The following is a 22938-nucleotide window of genomic DNA, read 5'->3' as shown; positions in this document are numbered from 1 at the left end:
CGGGGGCTGCCAGGCAGCACAGCCATGAGGCCGGGACCTCAGTCCATCATTCCATCCATTCTCAGACAACTCTCTCCAGCTGCCAGGCTCTGCCCCATGCGGTCTCAGCATCATCTTCCTCCAGCCCCACCCCTGCCTTCTAAGCACAACTGGGGAGAGCTGGCCGGGAGCTGACAAATGCTTAGCTTTAGTAATCTCAGAGCAAGGGAGCCTGGAAGATGAAGCAAGGAAACAGAGAGGAGAGACCCCTCTAACTATGGGGGTACCACCCTGTTGGTGGTCTGTGGCCCAGGAAGCCTCTTCCCTCCGCCCAGCTTCCCAGCTCTGGTTCTAGGCCCAGTCTGTGTAAAGCCTCCTGAGCCTGCCTCGTCCCAGTCCACACTGATGCCTACAGCTCTTGCATGGTGCAAGGTTTCTCTCAGCTTCACCAGGGAGGCAGCGGGGTGTGGTGGTTGAAAGGACAGGTTCTCAAGGTAAGTACTTCAGCATCAGATGGACGTGGGGTTGAAATCTGGTTGGCCCAATTCCTCCAGCATGTGGCTTTGGCAAAGTCCTGAATGTAAGATGCCCTTGGTGCCCTGCCTGCATCCCCTTGGCACTCACTATTCCCGGGTATGTGCACTGCTTACCCCCACAGGCCCCTGCAATTCCCCAATTCCCTGATGAAGGTCTTGGTACCCAGAGGGAGCATGCATAGGAGCTGGAACTGGTGGGTAAATACATGAACTGCTTCATAATGCCCAGGCACACCTTCTGCAGGTTCCCAGAGGACCCCAGGGGTCTGAGCCTCAGGGGCCCACAGAGTCAACTGCTCGTGAACACATGTGTATGGCTGGCGCCCTGCCCTTCCCTGACTTCCTTCCCTAAGTCCCTGCTGGTGCTTCCTGTATCACCTCCACAATAAACAGCTTACCCTCAAATCCTCATCTCAAGGTCAGCTTCCAGGGAGCCCCACCCCCAGTGCCATGTTGCTTAGGCTCTTCCTCACATGGAGATCACAACTGCATCTGGACATGGAGGCTTACATGGTTGTGATGCTGTACGTGAAGTGCTGGCCTGTAGTACTTGGTAAGCGCTAACTGTTTTCACTGTGGTTATTCATTCATTCACCCAGAAGTAGGGCAGCTTTCTCAAACAATGAGCAAAGACCCACATGCAGGAGTTTGCAAGACCCATGCAGGCAAAAAACACGCAAGCTAGTGGGGAAGAGAGCACGAGACCCTCCCCACCACGTACCCAGCACCTGGCCCCACTATAGGGGCGATGCAAAGAGGGGGTGACCACAGGGGAGGGGAGAAGCCAGTGGGTTCCAACCTACAGGTTTAGTTAAGAAGGCATTAGTTCAGGATTTTACAACAGATTCACTGTGCTTGGATCAATCAACACATTGAGAGGCGTCAGGTTCCTAGAGGACTCACAGCCTCCACACCCTTCACCTCTCTCTCTGAGAAACTTTCAACACAATGATTTAAATGGCACAGTTTGCGTTGATGCCAGTTTGCTAGTTCATAATCACAAACCCTTAGACGACTCAGATGAAACAAGAGGTTTTTTCCTCTTCTTCTTTGTACATGCACAAGGAACCCCGTGGGCAAGTACAGATTTTTTAAACTATCCTTTCCCTTTGGGGCCCTGGGAAAGCTCAAAGAGCAGGGAACGACAGACAGTGACTCCCTGCGTAAGCTGATTGTAAAAGCCAGTCCTGCTTCTTTCCTGCAGAACTGGGGTAGTTTACAAACATACAGACATGAGAGACTCAAACCTCGATCCTGGCACTTCAAAATATGTTAGTCACGTGAGCCTGTAATGAGGACCCCCCCTTTCTCAACAGGGGGGTGCTGTTTACAGCTAATAAATAATTGATCAGAACAGGAAAAGGGTAATTAAAATGTATTTGCCCAACAAATGGGCGTTCCTTTTATAATAATGAAAACCCCTCTGTTTGTAAAGAGGTGTCTGCATCATAAATAGGGAAGATATTAATAATAATTATATCTAAAAACTGAAAAGACAACAAATGTCTCCCACACTGGGTTGTGAAATCAACTCGGTGCTTCAACAGACTTGGAAAGTCATCCTGGTTTTTTGTTTGTTTGTTTTGTTTTGGTTTTGAGACTGAGTTTAGCTCTTGTTGCCCAGGCTGGAGTGTAATGGTGCAATCTTGGCTCACTGCAACCTCCACCTCCCGGATTCAAGCGATTCTCCTGCCTCCACCTCCTGAGTAGCTGGGATTACAGGTGCCTGCCACCGTGCCCAGCTAATTTTTGTATTTTTAGTAGAGACGGGGTTTCACCATGTTGGCCAGGCTGGTCTCAAACTCCTGACCTCAGGTGATCCACCCGCCTCGGCCTCCCAAAGTGCTGGGATTACAGGCGTGAGACACTGTGCCCAGCCCATCCTGTTTTTGAGTAGGAGGGTTTGTCAGAAGGGAGGAAGGGTGGCTGTGACTCCATGGGGCAACACTTAGGGGCAGGGGTGGCAGCCCCAGTATCTCTCAGCTGTATGTGGAGAGCTGGGATAAGGAAGCCACTTCACGCCTTCCTCTTTGCAGTATAGGCCCCAGTGAGGGTAGCCCAATGAGGGTAGCCCAGAGCTTGTCACCATCCCAGACAACTCAGGATCCATGGAGCTGGTGGGGGCTCTGCCTCCAGGGCTGCCAGCAACCACCCCTGTAGTCGTGGGTGGGACCTGTGCTCAGGCTCCCTCACCTCCTTTCTTCACTGTGTGCCCCTGGTCAAGACAGTCCCACTCCCTTCACAGCAGCTGATATTTTTAGCTCTCAAACCAAAGCTATTCCGTGTGCTGCGTTTTCATATTAGGGAGGTAGCAGGGAGATGGTCTCTGGCATTCTGAGAGCTCATTTTCTAAATCACTTTGCAGACATTAACTCATCAATCTCTATAATGTGCTCATGGAGGTGCTGAGGCAGCCCTGGCAGAACCCTGGATCTCAGAGCAATGAAGTGATTTGCCCTGGCTCACAGGAGGGACGTGCGCGTCAGTGTCAGGCGCAGCCTTTGGGAGGCCCCGAGGCTCTGCACAGGTACTTGATGATGCAAGCCGTGCATCTGGCTCTGCATCCTCGTGCAGTTCTCCAAGGTGGGGTAGGTACCGACTGTGGTCGACGCAGGGCACACATGCCACATGGTAAAGCCTCGACAGCCAAACACACAGTTCTGCTTTCCCTGATGCCAAAAATGAGCTGAGGGTCACAGGCAATAAACAACACCCAGGAGCACCCCCCGGACCCCTTTGATGGGGTGATGCCATCTTCGAAAGCTCACCACTGCCGGTCCAATGGGACTGCTCCCCGCTGCAGGTCCTGTGGAAGCGCGGGGCTGGAGGAAACAGGCCAGTGGGCTCGTCCAAGTTGCAAGACCGGGCCCAGCCAATGGCAGGGCGATGGGAGAGAGGAGGAGCCCCAGAGACTGTCCTCCTGGTTGGCACAAGGGGTACTAAAAAGGGGAACGGCCATCAGCACAACTGCGGAGGAAGTGAAGCGGAGGCAACCGAGGGGAGTCGAGAGGATGCCACTGGCTCTCTCTCCACCCTCATCGGGTCGCCAGCTCTTTGCCTAAATAGAAGTGTGGATGTTACGGCACCTTCCAATAAACACATCTAAATCAGCTGCAAATTAATTGGTTTCAGCAATCAAGAGCCGTGCCCTACATCCATTGCTTGATGCTTAGCACATTCTCCAGTTTGATTTCTTTTCAGATTTTTAAAAAAGATGTCATATTTTTAGAGCAGTTTTAGGTTCACAGTAAAACCGAGCAGAAGGAATAGAGCTTACCCAGAGAGCCCCTGCCCCTCACGTGCGGTCTCCCCAGTCATCAACACCCCCCTGGAGTGGGCCATTTGTTACAACTGAGAGCCTACAGAGTCACTCGAAGTCCACAGTTTACATCAGGCTTCACTCTTGGGCTTGTACATTCTACCAGTTTGGACAAATGCGTAATGACATGTATCAATTTTTATCATTAATTGGGAAAACCAGACACATACATCAGAGAGGGAATCCCAGAGCCAAACCTTAGCATGAACTCCACACTTCCTGTTCCTCTCCCCATTTTACTAAATCAATGATGCTCACATGGAAAGAAACCTTGCAATGGGGACTGTCGGAATAGACTAGAACATCATCCTTCTAGAGAAGCACGTTTCAGACAGCCTAACCTCTAAGGTCTTCCCTAGCTCCATCCCCACCATAAGTTAAAAAAGTTAAGACCAGAGACAGAATATGGGCTAATACTACGTGAAGTTTTGCTAAAAGCAGGCTCTAAACCAATCTTAGGGGCATTTTAAAAAGCTGGTGAGTGACCCCTCACAGCATCTCTAAACCAAATCCCACCAGTCTCTCCACGTGCCTACTCACCGATGTCTGTTTCCTTGTGGTTCTTGATGTATTCTGCCAGCTCAAAGTTGCCTGCTATTATGGCCACCTGCAAAGTGAAAATCACATTAAGTTAAGTGTCACCTGCAGAACAATGATTTCTGCATACACAATTACATCATTGAAGGCCTGACACCAAAAGGAGTCCAATCACAGCTCTTAAAATTGCAGCCACAATATCCATCAACACTCATCCTCTGAACTTGCCAACCACTACACTTGCTTCTCTCAAAGCAGTTGGCTGTTCTATGATGATAAGGTTGTCATTGCTCTACAACCTATATGAGTGGGGGCCTCTGTCCAGAAGGCATGTGGGGCAAATCACCCACACAGCAGCTGAGGATTCAACCAGGCCTGTGTCTGGAAATCTCCCCATTGACTATGTCTAGTGTTCCCACGGGGCTTGATTAGTTCCGGCTCTCACACCCCGGAGTCCTGTTTATCCGATTAGAGGCATGCCAATCTACATAACTGGAGAGAGGGGGAAACCTCAAAGAAAGCATTTAAAACTCATCGGATTTCAGTTCTGTGGGAAAAATTCTACCCACAGATAGATGCACAGCCAGATGGGCGACACCAAAACCATCACCTACAGGAAATTGTTCCAACTCAGGCCCTACAGATCTGTTGCCTAAAGATGCATGATCTTTGATATGGGAGAGCAGCCAGGCAGGTAAAGCCAAGTCTCCTAGGATGGCCATGGAGACCTGGAAGGAAGGCCAGCACCAGAGACCACATGGGCAAGGCACACAATGCCTCAGAAGGAGAGACACTGGGCTCAGGACCAATGCACACAACCCACAAAAGAGCCAGGCATTCAGATGCCAGCCTGCAGAAATACACTTACATCTACAATATGCTGATGTCAAGTCATAACGTAAGTGGACCTTATCCAATCAGCTGGGGGCCTTAGGAGCCGAAATCGAGGTTTCCTACAGAAGAAGTTTCTCCTCAAGACTGAGGCATCAACTCCTGCCTGAGTTTCCAGCTTTATCTACTGATTTCAAATTGGCCAACCTGTGAACCAATTATTTACAATAAATTATAAACAAATGCAAACTTTAGTGTCAGGAGTGGGGTGTGGCTGTAACAAATATTTATAACGTCTTCCCAACATGGGCTTACTTCATTTGTTTAATTTAAATCAACCTTTCTTCTTGTGTGTATGAGGTGATCTGGTAAGGTAGGGTGGGAGATTTTTGGTTTTGTGGCTTTTTTCTTCCTTACTTAGGGCATCTGTAGGCCTCAAAGGACCTTTCGTTTAGGTCATATTCCTCAGAAAGTCTTCGCTCTTCTGTTTTTATTTTGTTTTTTCCTAAAGAATATTTTCAAAGCTCAAATTTGTGGAATAAGTTAGGACTTTACTTAGAATTATTGGCTGTTGGCAGCAGCAGTCTGTTCTGAAATGTCTCATAATATACATATATACACACACACTTTTTTTTTTTTTTTTTTTTTTTTTTTAAGGCAGGGTCTTGCTCTGTCCTCCAGGCTGGAGTGCAGTGGTGTGATCTTGGCTCACTGCAACCTCTGCCTCCCAGGTTCAAGTGATTCTTGTGCCTCAGCCTCCCGAGTATCTGGAATTACAGGCATGTGCCACCATGTCTGGCTAATTAACCTACATATTTTTTCCTCTTTTTTTTTTTTTTTTTTTTTTTTGTAGCGACAGGGTTTTGCCATGTTGGCCAGGATGGTCTCAAACTCTTGGCCTCAAGTGATCAGCCTGCCTCCCAAAGTGCTGAGATTACAGGCATGAGCCACTGTGCCTGGCCAAATACACACACACACACATACACACACACACACATATATATATTTTAATAAATATGGTGTTGGTGAAAAAAACCCAAAAATCTAAAAATATTATGGAATTGCTTTGGAACTGGGTAATGATTACAGGTTGGAAGAGTTTTGAGGTGCATGCTAGAAATATAAATGTTAGAATGATTCTGCTGAGATATCAGATGGAGATGAAGAACACGTTACTGGAAACTGGAGGAAAAGTGATACTTGTTCTAAAGTGGCAAAGAACTTGGCTCAACTGTGTTATAGTATTTTTGTGGAAGGTAGAGTTTGTGAGCGATAAAATCAGATATTTAGCTGAGGAGATTTCTAAGCAAAGTGTTGAAGGAGCAGCTGGATCCTCCTGACTGCTTATAGTAAAACGCAAAAGGAGAGAGATGAATCAAAGAAGGAATTGTGAAGCAAAATGGAACCAGAGCTTGAAGATTTGGAAGATTCTTAGTCTATCCATATGGCAAAAAATCAAAAAGCCTATCCACATTGCAACAAAACGAACACCAAGGGTATGGCTGGAACGTCACTTGATAATGTATGAGATTATAAGAGCAGGAACACTGCCAGTTTGAACAGAAGGGGACGGAGATGAAACAAATAAAAGAAGACTGTTGGACGTTTTGGATTTGACAGAAGAGGGTGATAGAGCTATTTGGTCACAAATGTGTGTCACTCTTCAAGAAGAAGGCAAAACAACCCTGAAAGGAATTCAGAGATCATCAGATCCACCCCTTAGTTTCAAGAGTTAGATGGTCTCTGCCCAAAGACTTGTGGGCAGGACCACAGGGCAGAGTTGTAGGGTGAGATGGTTTGGCTGTGTCCCCACCCAAATCTCATCTTGAGTCCCCATAATCCCATGTGTTGAGGGAAGGACCCGGTGGGAGGTAATTGAATCACAGGGGCTGTTTCCCCCACGCTGTTCTCGTGATAGTGAGTTCTCATGAGATCTGATGGTTTTATAAGTGTTTGGCATTTCCCCTGCTGACACTCATTCTCCTGCCACCCTGTGAAGAGGTGCCTTATGTCATGACTGTAAGATTCCTGAGGGCTCCCCAGCCATGCGCAACTGTGCATCAATTAAACCTCTTTTCCCCCAGTCTCAGGTATTTCTTCATAGCAGTGGGAGAATGGACTAAGATGTGGGGGAAGCTTCCTGAGTGGTGGTTTCCCTTGGGCATGAAGGTAGAAAAGGTGGCTTTAGAGATAGGCATGTCTCCAGGCCATATTCAGAGAGACAGAAGCCGAGGTGCCCTCCTCCCAAAGGGAGACCACCTCTTCCTACAACCCACCTCCAACTCAGCTTTGGGAACTCAACTTAGGCAATGTGGACCCATGCCCTGGCCTGCTCAGGCTGAGCCAGACATTTCCTTCTCCAGGGCCTTGATGGTTGTGCTGGCTCCAGGATGGCCCGAGGCCTCTCTGCCCACAAGGCCCAGGCATCTCTCCTGCATTCCTACAGACCAGCCCTTGCCGAATGCCTGAGGTGAAACTGGCGGACTGGCAGAGGGATGCTGCCACAGAGGTGGAGGGCATGGGCTCTGGCCCGGGCTGCCTGGGTGTAAATCCAGACTTGTACTATGTGACACTGGGCATTACGTGTAATCCACAAACCTAGGTTTTCTCACCTGTGAAATGAGTTTGGTGTGTGGATTTATTGAGATCTCACAAGTAAAGGTTTAGAGCAGTGCCTGGCACGTGGCCAATCAACCCTAAAAGAGTTTGCTATGGGCCAGGCGCTGTGGCTTACGTCCGTAATACTAGCACTTCGGGAGGCTGAGGCAGGCGGATCACTAGGTCAAGAGATAGAGACCATCCTGGCCAACATGGTGAAACTCTGTCTCTATTAAAAATACAAACATTAGCTGGACGTGGTGGCATGCACCTGTAGTTCCAGCCATTCTGGAAGCTAAAGCAGGAGAATCACTTGAACCTGGGAAGTGGAGACTGCAGTGAGCCAAGATCATGCCACTGCACTCCAGCTTGGTGACAGAGTGAGACTTGGTCTTAAAAAAAAAAAAAAAAAGGCTGCTATGGTTAGAAAAATGATGACTGACTACATCTTCGAACACTGCAGACTGCTCATTGTAAAGGTAACCCACTCCCCAGGTCACCCAGTACCCCACAAAAATTCACAGTCAGATACACGCAAGTGCACAGCCACGTCTGCACTTGAACGCACACCTAGGACAGCTGCTGAAGTAACACACACGTGGACCATCCCCTAGTGATTCCGGGATTCTCCTTCCAAAGAAAAGCCCTAGGAGCTTAAGCCCAGGCACCTCCCTGCTGGTCTAAAGGACTCAGCTCAAAATGCAAATGAGAACAATGCAAACGTTTACTTGTGATAATTGCCTGACTGTTTCTCCCCTTGATGATTTCAAGGCCTAGAAAATCCTCTTGGCAGAAAGCAGCTTCCTGCCTGTCCTCTGGCACTGCCTGCCCTATGCTTGGCTTATCACAGGTTCCCAGTAAAAGCCTTCTGGGAGAAGGAAGAGGGAACTGGCTCTTATGTGATGTCTCGGCATTGCTCAGTGTTGTCCAGCTGTTGTCAGGCTGCTGGTCTGGGTGACATGAGGAAGGCAGAGTGTGGGGTCTGTCTCTGTGGCTGCAGGTGTACATTAACAGCGAAAAGAACACTCACAGCAGAGACACAGCCGGGGCTCAGGTGCCACACGCTGCTCTGAGTTCCCGGGAGCGACCTCTTTTGATCTTAACAGCTCTTATGAAGTGGGCACCATTATCTCTACTCGACAGAGGGGGAAACTGAGGCACAGAGAGATTAAGAAACTTGCTCCACATCACAGTCAGCACCGAAGCCAAGACATTCACTCAAGCCGTTTGGGTTCAAAATCTTCATCTAATCACCTTAGCATATAATATGCTGTCATTTTCATGGACTAGGGCATTTTTTTAAAAAGTTATGATATAATCACAGGTCACATACCTTTGTAAAACATAGAAGCACAAGAAACAAATGACAAATTATTCTCGAGGGTTATAACAAGCCACACTTAGGCTGGGCACCCACAGGATCTTCTATGGTGAAAAGTGCCCTGCGCAGGGGAAGGACAAGTCCTGTAAGAACAGACGCTGCTTTGTCCAGGTTTTTCAGAGCCCTAGAGGCCTGGAGGGGAGCCAGTGAAGAAATGAGAACTCAGCTCTCTACAGCTCACCTGTTTTCCCCCCATTAATTCAACTGTCCTCCTCCTTCCTTGTTTCAAACAACATTTCGGTAACACAGACAGATGCCTGCCTGCAGGGTACGACCATAATGCAACCTTGAGGGGAAAATGTTAGGGTTTAAAGAAACCCAGAGCAGGAAGGTGCCCCTCACCCCCACGGGATGCAGAGACACTTCCTGTCGCCTCCCTTCATAAGACATCACCAGCTTTGGAGTACCTGGAGAAGGAGCACCTGGCGGGGGTTACAGCTCAGGCAAAGGTTAGCAGGATGAATGTCAGACGTGAATGTGCCAGCAAGACAGGCAAGATGGATGTGTGGAGGGAGGAAGGTCAGAGGTCAGCGCAGAAGGCACTGACTGGCAGGTCATGGGAGGAATCCACACGTGAAGCAAAGGGAACCCTGGCTTCTGCAGTGAGGTGGTGACAAGAAACCATGGCCCTGGAAAGCATCTGGGGACAGACAATACCAGGGAGCCCTGAAAAACAGCAACAGGCAGGATGTCTCCAAGGCTGTGGCCCGGCCGGCACCCTTGGACAGAAAGGAGGCTGGGAGAATTCGGATGATGGGCAGCCAGTTCTGCGCCACGCCACTGGACAGCAGAGCCGCAGGCGGCCACCCGGGCAGTGTCACTGCACCACACTGGGCATTTGTATGAGACGCCTCACTGGCATTCTAAATCATCCTAATTCTCACTTCCGTATCTGCTGGCTGGGAAGGAGGAAGGCCTTTTATGGACATTTAAACAAGAGTTATGTAACACAAAGCAACAGTCTGTGTTTCTCTTCTGTGGATTTCAAAGGAAAGGGAGAGGCGGGGCCTCCAGGGAAGATGCAGAGGGCGTCCTCCCTCGCTGGCCTTTCTCAGCCAAGCGTGGGGCCGAGGTCCCAGCTCCCGCCGCCTCCCCACCTGTCTCCCTCAGAACTGGGCTTTCTTGCTGTGCCCCTGGGGGCTGCCTCTCAGGGGGCTCCCCTTAGCTCTTGCCCCAAGACAGAGTTAGTATCACTTTCTGGAGCCTTTGCTGTGACCTTATGAATGACATCCTGCATTTGAAGTGTGATCTACAGTTCCAGGCAGCATCGATGGCTAAAGTTTTGTGTGATGAGGGCACCACAGGATGAGTTCTTGTGGGAATCACCCCCAGTTGTAAGTCCTCGGTGCCGTAAACTGGGTTTACCTGGAATGAAGCAATCATATCTGAGATGGGGACCTTTTGCTGGTGCTGGCAAAGCCCCCTGTAAGAGATGGCACTGGGATTAACAAGTAGAGGAAAGCAGATGGACACCTTGCCAGGAGCTGGGGGCTCTGCTCTTGGCACTCAGCGCCACAGGGACCCCTAAAGATGCAGGAATGTCAAGAGGGAGCTCACACTTTTTTTTTTTTCCAATAGGAGCCACTCTGCAGGGCAGTGCATCTCAGGAGCCAAGCCCAGGAGACAGCATGGCCCCACTCCACTGATCTACCAACTGGGGGAGAAGGCGGAGTCTCCATCTATTCTCCTAACTCAAAAATTGACAACCATCTCCTCCTTAGCACCTCAAATGCTTACACCTCACATTAACTTAGCCGGCCGGGCTCAGTGGCTCATGCCTATAATCCCAGCACTTTGGGAGGCCAAGGTGAGTGGATCACCTGAGGTCAGGAGTTCAAGACCAGCCTTCCCAACATGGTGAATCCCCGTCTTTACTAAACAAAAATTAGCTGGGCATGGTGGCCGGCGCCTGTAATCCCAGCTACTCAGGAGGCCGAGGCAGAAGAGTTGCTTGAACCCGGAAGGTGGAGGTTGCAGTGAGTCGAGATTGCACCATCGCACTCCAGGCTGGGCGAGAGAGAAAGACTCTGTCTCAAAATAAAATAAATAAAATAAAACAAAATATTAAAATAAACATTATCTTCAAAGCCTATAATATGACAACCACAGCCCACTAGGACTTAGGATCATAGAAAGACTGGAGACTCGATCCATCACACTCATCATTGGCAAGCGTCACTGGGAAAGACAGTACAGGTGCCCAGAGCTTGTCAGGAGGGGCTGGGGCCCCAGGGCTCGAGGTCGGTCCAGACCCCTTCCACACACTCTGTGCATGACCACTGGCTGGAAGCCCCGACTCCTGGGGCCCTGTTGTCTCTTTTGCCACCTGCATTGCAACAGCACAGAGACTTCCTGTCCCCTCTCTTCTTAAGCCATCGTCCAGCTTTGGAGTACCAGGAGAAGGTGCTGTGGGCCAGATGCAAAGCCCTGCAAAACCAGTGAAAATGCCACCTGAACATCTTTCTAGAGTCCTGAGCTCTGTTGAGCCCCAAATCCTCCTTCTCCCCAAAATGCAGCACTTTGATGCTGTGTAAGCAGGGGAAGCCCATTCCAGGAGCAGCACCCCAAATTCCCAGCAGAGATCCTCGTATCTGGTGCTTCCTTCACTCCCCTAATCTGGATTAAATTAGGCAGCCCCTGCTATCCACCCAGTCCTTGCACCCACCCCATCAAGGACACCTGTAGACTTCATGGGGGCACCTGTTCCTCGCTTGGTGTTGCCTGCCCCACAAACTCAGAAACGAACCACTCGAGTAACAAGTGGTGAGAAGGATCAGACCACCACACAGTGGGTGCCTGGAAATTATCTGAGTCTCATGCCAAAGGACAGTGCTTGGTGCACACAGAGCCCGAGCGTGTTTAGGAGGTGCAGGCAGGCTGGGGGCTGGCGAGCACAGCAGGTGAAGCTACCTGCTCAGGTTCTGCGGGTGGTGTGGATTGCAATCCCATGCCTCACATAAAAAGCTGCACTCTCAGCCTCTGAGGAACTTAAAGACCAAAGCCGGTGACAAGGCTTGGCTCTGTGTCCCCACCCAAATCTCATCTCGTAGCTCCCATAATTCCCACGTGTTGTGGGAGATGACAGAATCATGGGGGTGGTCTTTCACGTGCTGTTCTCGTGATAGTGAATAAGTCTCACAAGATCTGATGATTTTTTTTTTTTTAATGGAGTCTAACTTTGTCACCTTGAGTGACTTGAGTTTGAGTGCAGTGGCGTGATCTCAGCTCACTGCAACCTCCACTTCCCAGGTTCACCACCTGCCTCAGCCTCCCGAGTAGCTGGGATTACAGGCACCCGCCACCACACCTGGCTAATTTTTCCATTTTTAATAGAGATGGGGTTTCACCATGTTGGGCAAGCTGGTCTCGAACTCCTGACCTCAAGTAATCCACCTGCACCAGCCTCCCAAAGTGCTGTGAGTATAGGCATGAGCCATCATGCCCAGTCAATCTGATGGTTTTAAAAAGGGGAGTTTCTCTGCACAAGCACCTTTGCCTGCCGCCATCCATGTGACATATGACTTGCTCCTCCTTGCCTTCCACCATGATTGTGAGGCCTCCCCAGCCACGTAGAACTGTAAATCCATTAAACCTTTTTCTTCCCAGTCTCAGGTATGTCTTTATCAGCAGCGTGAAAGCGGACTAATACAGTGGGGAAATGCGAGGAACAGCCTGGGTGCTCTTAGGCATGGCATGGTCTCAGGATGGTAGAAGGTGGAGTGGGATGATGCCAGGAGCAAGGACAGCCCCACTGGGACTCGGGACCTGGACTGGCTTGATGGCGGGAAATGAGCCAGACAGACAGGCAGGCGAGGAGGACCTGGGGCTGTCTGGTTTCTCCGAGGATCTGAATTCCACTCCTCCCATTATATCAGGCAACTCCTTTCAAGACAGCTCCCTAGATGGCTCCAGCATTGTGTGGAAAATACCTTTCCTGGGCTTAAGCCACCCACCCTTCACTGAACACCACAAAGTGCCACATCCTATACCAGCTAGCACTGAACTTGGCCTGCTGTGACGCTCTTCCTGCTTCGTGTAAGCCTGCATTCTGAATGACGAAATGATTCTCCCTGAGCCCAGGGGCCATGAGGATTCCTGCCATGGTCTGGATATTCGAGGCCCCCTCCGAATTCATGTGTTGAAATGGAAACCCCAGTGTGAGGGTGTTAGGATCTGGCGCCTTTGGGAGGTAATGAGGTGATGAGGGTGGAGCCCTCATAAATGAGATTAGTGCCCTTGGAAAAGAGGCTCCAGAGAGAGCCTCGCCCCTTCCGCCATGTGAGGACACAGCAAGCAGACCGCCGTGCAGGAAGCAGACCCTCATCAGACAGCCCATCTGCTGGCCCTTGATCTTGAACTCACAGCCTCTGAAGCTACAACAGATCCATGCCTATTGTTTATAAGCCACCCAGTTTATTTTATTTATTTATTTATTTATTTAGAGACAGAGTTTTGCTCTTGTTGCCCAGGCTTGAGTGCTGTGGCACGATCTCCTGTCACTGTAGCCTCTGTCTCCTGGGTTTAAGCAATTCTCCTGCCTCAGCCTCCTGTGTAGCTGGGATTACAGGTGCCTGCCACCATGCCTGGCTAATTTTTTGTAGTTTTAGCAGAGAGACGGGGTTTCACCATGCTGGCCAGGCTGATCTCAAGCTCCTGAACTCAAGTAATCTGCCGGCCTCGGCCTCCCAAAGTGCTGGGATTACAGGATTGAGTCACTGCACCCAGTTCAGTTTATGGTATTTTGTGATGGCAGCCTGAACAGACTAAGACAGTGTCCAGCCTGTTGCACCTGTCACACAGGCCAGCCCCAGGCTCCGACAAGGTGCCACAAAGCCCTGCCTTCCTCTTCGGGGCTGGGACATGGGCAATGCATGGGAGTGATCTTCACAGTGGTGAGGACGCCATGGAACGGGACTGTCACCTTTGAGAGTGGCTCTCGGGTGGCCAGGGCTCTGGAGAGGCTGTGGCCTTGCTGCGGTACCCACGATGCGACCTGTTCCCTGACACTAAGAGGCAGAGCCCGGGCGAGGGTGGAGGCCACCTCTCTCATCACTCGCTCAACAAGCTCCTGGGATCTGCACCGAGAACTCGGAGAAAAGCCACTCCACCACCCCAGCGAAACCTCCTTCTCTTGCCAAAACGAAATGTGCCTCCCGACACCGAGAGCTATTTAGAGGTAGCTCTGTGATCCTGACACCTCCTCGCCGTAACCGGAAAATGGCTCCTCGGAAAGGCACAAGGGAAATCGAGGGCTTGGGATGTCCCTGTCTTTGTCTCCTTCCAGATGATGAAGCTTCATCTATTTCAGACTTCTGTGGCAACTCAGGAAGCCACTGATGCCCAAAGACCCCAGGGCCTGGTGAGGATGTTTTAATTACAAGCATCCTCCAAACATGGCAGGGAGGGCACCTGGGCTCCTGGCTCACCAAGGTCAGGGGTCGCCGAGCTCCCTTGCAAACTCCAAGGGAGTCTCTGCCCATCTCCAGGCTAAAGCCCAGAGTCTGGAGAGGCAGTTGAGGCCTCTGTGGTTCCAGAACAGCTCCCTGGGGCTTTGTTAAAACCCCACACGGGGCCAGGGCCTTTGCAAATCGATGTATATTACCCAGAAGCCCCTGGTTGCTCCAGGACCTTATACCTACCTTGACAGGGCTGACCAGATAGAGGTGGGACTGATGCAAGCAACGTCCACACCTCCTGAAGTGCCGGCTCAGGGGCATCGTGGGCCAGGCCCCCAGCCAGAGGAGGCAGCTGAGGACTGGGAAGCTGTTGTAGGAGTAGTTCCATGCCGGGTGACCCAATGAGCCTCCCAGGTGAGAGGAGGACCCTGAGCATTTGAGCAAGACTTGCCTAGGTCTCTGCCAGAATCCCCAGAGGCTGGGGATGAAACAGCCCCTCAGTCACACAGAAGGTGGAGCAGGTCCAGCCCCCAGCACCCCTCCCATGGCGGAGTGAAGGGGACCCCCTGGGCTGGGGCCAGACTTCACTGAGGCAGCACCATGCAGTGGTCAGGGCTACAGGCTTGGACACGGGATAGCCCCAGAGGGAGCTTTCTAGCACCGATACCACAGACAACCTCCCCGCCGTCAGGCTCCAGAAACTGGGGATAATAATTCAAGTATGATTCGTCTATGACTATCATGAGAATTAAAAGTTAATTGGCAAATAATAATTGGCAAATGACTTAAAACAGCACCATTCAGTAACACCAAATTGAATGCAGAGATCCATATATTAAGGAGATGATATCATTGCTAGGGGGGTTTATTTCAGAAATAAGAAAATTGACGAATATAATTCATCGCATTAGCAGATAAGCAGGGGAAATCTACATAATCATCTTTGACAGTTGCAGGATCGGATTTTGGATAAATATTTTATCAAAACACATTGGATACGACAACATAGATTCATGATAAAACTTAATAGACTGGGCCAGGCATGGAGGCTCATGCCTGTAATCCCAACAATTTGGTAGGTCAAGGAAGGCAGATCACTTGAGGTCAGGAATTCCAGACCAGTCTGGCCAACATAGTAAAACCTCATCTCCACTAAAAATACAAAAACTAGCCAGGGATGGTGGCACGAGCCTGTAATCCCAGCTACTCGGGAGGCTGAGGCAGGAGAATCTCTTGAACCTGGGAGGTGGAGGTTGCAGTGATCTGGGATCGCGCCATTGCACTCTGCACTCCAGCCTGGGCGACAGAGTGAGACTCCATCTCAAAAAACAAACAACAACAACAACAACAACAAAAAACAAAGGCCAGGTGCAGTGGCTCATGCCTGTAATCCTGGCACTTTGGGAGGCCGAGGCAGGCAGATCACAAGGTCAGGAGATCAAGACCATCCTGGCTAACACAGTGAAACCCCGTCTCTAGTAAAAGTACAAAAAAATTAGCCAGGCATGGCGGCGGGCGCCTGCAGTCCCAGCTACTCGGGAGGGTGAGACAGGAGAACAGGATGAACCTAGGAGGTGGAGCTTGCAGTGAGCGGAGATCGCGCCACTGCACTCCAGCCTGGGTGACAGAGCAAGACTCCGTCTCACAAACAAGATAAAAAAATAAAAAATAAATAAATAAATAAAAATCTTAATATACTGGGAAGAAAAGTGGACTTTGCCTGCTAGTGCAGCAGTGAAACAGACTGTGCCTGAGAGAACACCCTAAAACTAAGGGCCGCATGGGTCTGAGGACTGCTGCTCTGGACTCCCTCACGTGACTGCGTTTAAGTGGAGGATCAGCCTGGCTGGCAGGTGCGGGATAGCCTCACATGGGCCTCGTGGTTGGCTGGAACACATCTGTTTTCTTCCATGCGTCCTTCCATCCCCCAGCAGACCAGGCTGGCTTCCTTACACGGTGTCCTCAGGACAATGCTCCACGTAGACAGCATGTCACACTGCCAAGGAGGGAAACAGACTCTGCCTGTGCCTGGGAGTGGCTGCACTTTTTTTTCCTGCCACAGTTCCAATCTGCAATTGTGCCATGACTGCAGCTCAGGCACGGTCATGGGGATCCGCGGGTATTCTGGGTGACCTTCTGGTTGACCTTGTCCTTTTGGTCCTGGGATCGAGCAGAAGCTCCGAAGGCTGCACAGCAATCTGGGATTCGGACCAGGCCTCCAGAGCTGCATTGATATTGGCAAGTTACCTCCCAAGGATGCTGGGCTTCAGCACCAAGGTGACTTCAAACGAAATGCTGAACCTGAACCAGGGGTTGGCATGGGGGGATCATGTATGAGAGGAAAACCACTTTCACCATTTGGAATTTTCTGACCTCATCAATATCAAAGTCAAACCACGACCCAATGGATCTACCTCCATTTAGTCGTTCAGCTTCCAGCCAAGATGTTGAAACGTCAGCCGGGGGAAAAACCGGCCACCTCCTCGGAGGAGGCCACCTCCCCTCACCCTTCTTAGGGTAGAAGAGACCTTCCGGGCAGTATTATCCAGTCCTTTGTCCTGTGAAATACGTACAGCAGTCAAGGGAATAAAAACCTCGAAAAACATTAGTGTGAAAGTTTAACAAACACACAAAAGAATGGGAAATAATTATTTCATGTGGACCGAATGCAACCTCCGTCTCCCAGAAGGATTTGCCAATAAGATGTAAATTTTTCCTTTGAAATAGTGATGGCATTGAAGGACATCATTTGCTCCCAGAAATCTTGATAGAAAAGCAACTGTTCTTTGATGTTTGCAGAGGAATGGTTTTCAGGAGAGTGGCTCTGGTGGGACTCCGAGGCTAGAAAGCCATAAGCCCACAGGGCAGTTAGATTTTTCTACTTGGCCTCCAGGAACCCTAGACTCATGGCACAAAATGAGGGAGGCTGAGTCTGTTGTGAGAAGAGGAGATTTCTGGGGATTACCGATGTTGCTAGGCTGGCTTTCCCGTGCTGTAATGATGAGGAGAGTGATCAAGCTGATCTTAATGATAACTACCCATGTTTACCCAACACGACATGCAGCCCAGCATCTAAATACAGTCTCTGAATTCCACCCTCATGGCATGCCTTGAGGAAGTAGAGCTGTCATGATCCTTGTTCTGCAGATCAGAAAACAGGCTCTGAGAGGTCAAGCGAGTGAGATTTCTTCACTGCGTAAAGGAAGGCCCTGTCCATTCCATTCCAAAGCCTAGGGGAAGGCAGGCATTACACACACAGCCTCATGTGGCTCTAACTACAGAAAGTTCTCTTGTGCAACAGCCCAGGCACAGCCTCCCTGCTTAAAAAAGGCAAGAGGGAGATTAGCAACGAGATTTGGTTCTGAAGCAAAAATTGAACACCATTTTCTGCAGGACAGTAACCAAAAGAAAGAAATCACGGCTGACAGCGGGGTACGCTTGTGTATGAGTTTGATCAGGCTGCCGTCACTAAGCACCACAGACCGGGCGGCTTAAGCCACAGACACTTCTCATTTCACTGTCCTGGAGGTTGGAGTCTGAGATCGGGGCGTCGCAGGGCTGGGTCCTCTTGAGGCCTCTCTCCTTGGCTTGCTTTGGGCCGCCTTCTCTCTGTGTCCTCACACTACGGTCCCTCTCTGTGTGTCTGTATCCTCATCTCCTCTTCTTATACGGACACTGGTCATATCAGATTAGGGCCCAGCCTAGTGACCTCAATTTAACTTAATTATCTCTTCAAAGTCCCATCTCCAACTACAGTCACATTCAGAGGTGCTGAGGCTTAGGGCTTCAACACAGGAATTCAGGGGGACACCATTCTACCCAGAACAACTTGCTTAGCACAAGAGAGCAGAATCTCTTTGCCTTCCTCAGGGATGCTAGGGTCCCCAGCAAACACCCAGGTCAGAGGTGTCTGGGACCTGCACAAGGCTGGAGAATCTCTCCCCTCAGTGGTCTGTTTTCAGGGAGCAGAGGGTAGGAAGAGGCTATTGCACACTCAGTTGTCACAGATGAACACGCAGGAGCCGAAGCAATCACTGCCTCTCCCACCCCCACGATTCAGTTACGAAAAGTGTCACACCCACTGAAAAACTTGAAAGAATAGTCTGGCTGTAGTGGCTCAAACCTGTAATCCCAGCACTCTGGGAGGCAGAGGCGGACAGATAACTTGAGGTCAGGAGTTCAAGATCAGCCTGGCCAAAGTGGCAAAATTGCATCTCTACTAAAAATACAAAATTAGCCGGGCATAGTGGCGGACACCGGTAATCCCAGCCTCTTGGGGGGCCGAGGAAGCAGAATCACTTGAACCCAGGAGGCAGAGGTTGCAGTGAGCCAAGATTGCATAAATGCACTCCAGTCTGGGCAACAGAGCGAGACTCCATCTCAAAAAAAGAAAAGTTGAAAGAATAGAGCAAAGAAAATCAAAACACTTCCAAACTGGATTACACAACTGTTTACATGTTGCTTGGTGTGGTGTGTGTGTATGTGTTTGCACTGGGGAGCACATGCGCACATAATTCGATTTTTGCTAAGCCATGATGATGCATCCCTCTCTAAACACCTCAGCATTTGCAGAAATGAAGGGTGTGCTCCCGTAAGTCATGTCACACGCAGAAGATCAGCATTCACCCCCAGACTTCCAAAACCACTCCACACGCACGGCTCTCCACATGCCTCTTTCCCCTAACTTTCTGTACTGTTTTAATTCAGCTAAAAGTACATGCCATGAAACACACAGGCCTTAAGCACAGAGTGGGAAAAGGTTTTGTTGTTGTTGTTGTTGTTGTTGTTGTTGTTTTATTTTTGAGATGGAGTCTTGCTCTATTGCCCCGGCTTGAACCCGGGAGGTGGAGGTTGCAGTGAGCCAAGATCCCACCATTGCACTCCAGCCTGGGCAACAGAGAGAGACTCCATCTCAAAACAAAAACAAAAACAAAAACGCTGCCTTCTTTTCAGAGCAGGGGTTACCATTTCAAGCCCCAGTTACTCCACATTCTTACAGACAGCATGTAGCACCGTCCATCTTCTTAATTTTGGCTAATTGTGTGCGTGAAGTAGGTGGTTTTAAACTTTATTTGACCCCAACTTCTTTTTTTTTTTTTTGAGATGGAGTCTTTATTTGACCCCAACTTCTTATTTTTTTCTTGAGACGGAGTCTCGCTGTGTCGCCCAGGCTGGAGTGCAGTGGCCGGATCTCAGCTCACTGCAAGCTCCGCCTCGCAGGTTCACACCATTCTCCTGCCTCAGTCTCCGGAGTAGCTGGGACTACAGGCGCCCGCCACCTCGCCTGGCTAGTATTTTGTATTTTTTAGTAGAGATGGGGTTTCACTGTGTTAGCCAGGATGGTCTTGATCTCCTGACCTCGTGATCCGCCCGTCTCGGCCTCCCAAAGTGCTGGGATTATAGGCTTGAGCCACCGCGCCCGGCCCAACTTCTCCTTTTCTGCAACCTCATCATTACTATCATTAGAATAAAGTTAATTATCTGTTTGCCCAGAGGGTGGAAAAACGCAATGATTCTATAGGACTCAGGCCAAGAACTGGAGACATCAGCTTCACAGAAGCTGTGAGTGCGTCTGCAGCTTCTACGGGCCAGGGAGTAAGACTCATGGCTGCTGTTGTTTGCTCAGGAACATCATCTCCTATCCCAAAATGATAAGACTGAGAATGGCGGTAGAAGTGGTCAGTGGCTGGGTGTGGTGCTTCACAACTGTAATCCCAGCACTTTGGGAGGCAGAGGTGGGAGGATCACCTGAGGTCAGGAGTTTGAGACCAGCCTGGCCAACATGGTGAAATCCCATCTCTACTAAAAATACTAAAAATCAGCTGGGCGTGGTGGCAGGTGCCTGTAATCCCAGCTACTTGGGAGGCTGAGGCAGGAGAATCGCTTGAACCTGGGAGGCAGAGGTTGCAGAGAGCTGTGATTGCACCACTGCACTCCAGCCTGGGTAACAGAGTGAGACCCTGTCAAAAAAAAAAAAAAAAAAAAAGAGGAAGAAAGAAAGAAAGAAAGAAGGAAGGAGGGAAGGAAGGAAGGAAGGAAGGAAGGAAGGAAGGAAGGAAGGAAGGAAGGAAGGAAGGGAGGGAGGGAGGGAGGGAGGGAGGGAGGGAGGGAGGGAGGAAGGAAGGAAAGGAGTCAGCTATGAAGGTGGTGGTGACACCGGGTGACCTTATGCCCGCAGAAAATGCTTTACTTCATTCAATGATGTGAAGGAAGTTTAACAAATAAATTATATAAGCTCAAATCATGCTTATGGGGTATCAACTACATTTTTTAAAAATGGACTAGTTGGGTGTTGATACGGTTTGGCTGTGCTCCCATCCAAATCTCCACTTGAATGGTATCTCCCAGAATTCCCCCGTGTTGTGGGAGGGACCCGGGGGGAGGTAATTGAACCATGGAGGCGGGTCTTTCCCGTGCTATTCTCGTGATGGTGAATAAGTCTCATGAGATCTGACAGGTTTATCAGGGGTTTCCGCTTTTGCTTCTTCCTCATTTTTTCTCTTACTGTCACCATGTAAGAAGTGCCGTTGGCCTCCCGCCATGATTCTGAGGCCTCCCCAGCCGTGTGGAACTGTAAGTCCACATGCTAAACCACGATGATGCATCGTGCATCACGATGATGTATCTCTAAACACCTCAGCATTTGCAGAAACGAAGGGGGTGCTCCTGCAAGTAACGTCACACTCAGAAGATCGGCATTCACCCCCAGACTTCCTCCAAAACCACTTAAACCTCTTTTTGTTCCCAGTTTCGGGGATGTCCATCAACAGTGTGAAAATGAACTAATACAGGTGTTTATACGGGGTTTTATTTGGTCAGCTTCTATAGAAACCCAAATTAACAATTTCATTCAAATCACTGTCATATGTCACATTGGGGAACAATTTCTGAGACAGGAACAAAATTTGACCACGAAAAGATCATCCGGGAAAATGGTCATCTTTCCTTCAGTTCTTTGGACTTATCAATATATAGTCTCAGGGAACTGAATTATAGATTCTAAGCCAGTTCCTCATTCATTTCCTTCCCCCCCCATCACTTCTCCAGCAAAGAAAAGGAAATTAAAAAACAACCACAAAAAACCTCTACCCTCGCATCCTCTCATAACCTCCTGGTATGTTTATAAATAAATTCAGGTTAGGTCATGTCCTTTAGAAAAAAAAGGCATTCAATTTATAATTAATCCCAGTGAGAAAGAAGAAACTTATTACATAAAGAAATTTGTTTTCCTACTTTTCCCTCATTTATCCTAAATGAAGGACTTTATTATGAGAACCTGGACCCTTCAGGGACCGTATGGAATACTCGGGGGGGCTCTATGTGCTAAAGTGGATGGGAGGTATGAGAATTCAATTCAACACATTTAAATAACATAAAATTGCATTTCAATTCCTCCAGGAATGAAAAGAAAAATCAAAAGGCATTTACTGTATTAGGAAAAATCTGGGGATCATGATTAAGTTCCTTGTAACTGGCAGGTAAAAGTTCAGGAGAAAGAAGCAAACAGAGAAGGAGAAGGGAGGGAGAACAAGAGGGAAAGAAACAGCAAAGAACCAGGGATGGTTTTCCTCAACATTGTTTTTAAGATCCTTGCAAATAATTTAAAAACCACTAAAAATAAAAGCCAAGGCCTCAGAGTTCCCACTTTGGGATCTGGGGGCTAAAAGAGAAGATTCTGAGTTTAGACGTTGGCTCTAAACCCTGCCCCAGACTTCACGCGGAAACATACCCTAAAAAGGCATCCTCTCCAGAGACAAGGAGCAGCAGGCATTAGGACCCTACATGGTGCCACTGCCGGCCAGCCCGGCTCTCTGTGCTTCTGGTTCAATCAGAGCTGGTCTTTTCATCTCCATTCGGAAAACAGCACTCACGTGTAACCACACAATCATCTCATTGTTCAGGTAATGCTGCCACACTTCATTAGGGAGAGCAGCTGGCATCAGGGTGGTCTCGTCAGAGCAGTGCTGTGAGTGTTTATGGCTTTTCAATTAATCCACTTTTGGATTTAGCATATTTACACTGGGGCGGCAAGCAGAGAACAGGGTGGCGGTGGGGAATTTCTGTAAGGAGTTGTCTGGCCCTCAGAGCAGGTGCAGGGCTCTGCCCAGCCACACTGCCTCTGCAGCATCTTGTTTCAGGGCCCTGAGAAGGCACACCCTGCTCAGCTGCATTCCACAGCCTGTTTGAGGAAATCGGGCTCTGGGGCTTGTACAGAGCTACAGGAACAAGTGTACAAAGGAGTTCCACTTAGACACAAGTCCACCTGACCCTGTCAGTCTCCCTTTCAGGTACAATCTACCTGGCACCAGGAGAGCATGAGCAACACCCAGGCTTTCCAAGAGCCTGGCTTCCCCTCAAGCC

General features: G+C 49.5%; 1 protein-coding gene across 6 annotated transcripts in view; it reads right to left on the bottom strand.

The window, feature by feature from the left end:
- Window positions 1–22938, bottom strand: part of SHANK2 (SH3 and multiple ankyrin repeat domains 2) — a 662741-nt gene that overhangs the window by 424340 nt on the left and 215463 nt on the right. For all 6 annotated transcript variants that reach the window (XM_037998869.2, XM_073008675.1, XM_073008685.1 and 3 more), the window contains one exon: window positions 4375–4441. In XM_037998869.2, coding sequence (XP_037854797.1) covers window positions 4375–4441 — 67 coding nt within the window. The remainder of the gene's footprint in view (window positions 1–4374; window positions 4442–22938) is intronic.

The sequence above is a fragment of the Chlorocebus sabaeus genome, chromosome 1 (genome assembly GCF_047675955.1).
Source record: "Chlorocebus sabaeus isolate Y175 chromosome 1, mChlSab1.0.hap1, whole genome shotgun sequence".
NCBI lineage: Eukaryota > Metazoa > Chordata > Mammalia > Primates > Cercopithecidae > Chlorocebus > Chlorocebus sabaeus.
The sequence above is the reverse complement of the archived record's forward strand: the minus strand, read 5'-3'. Positions and strand labels throughout refer to the sequence as shown.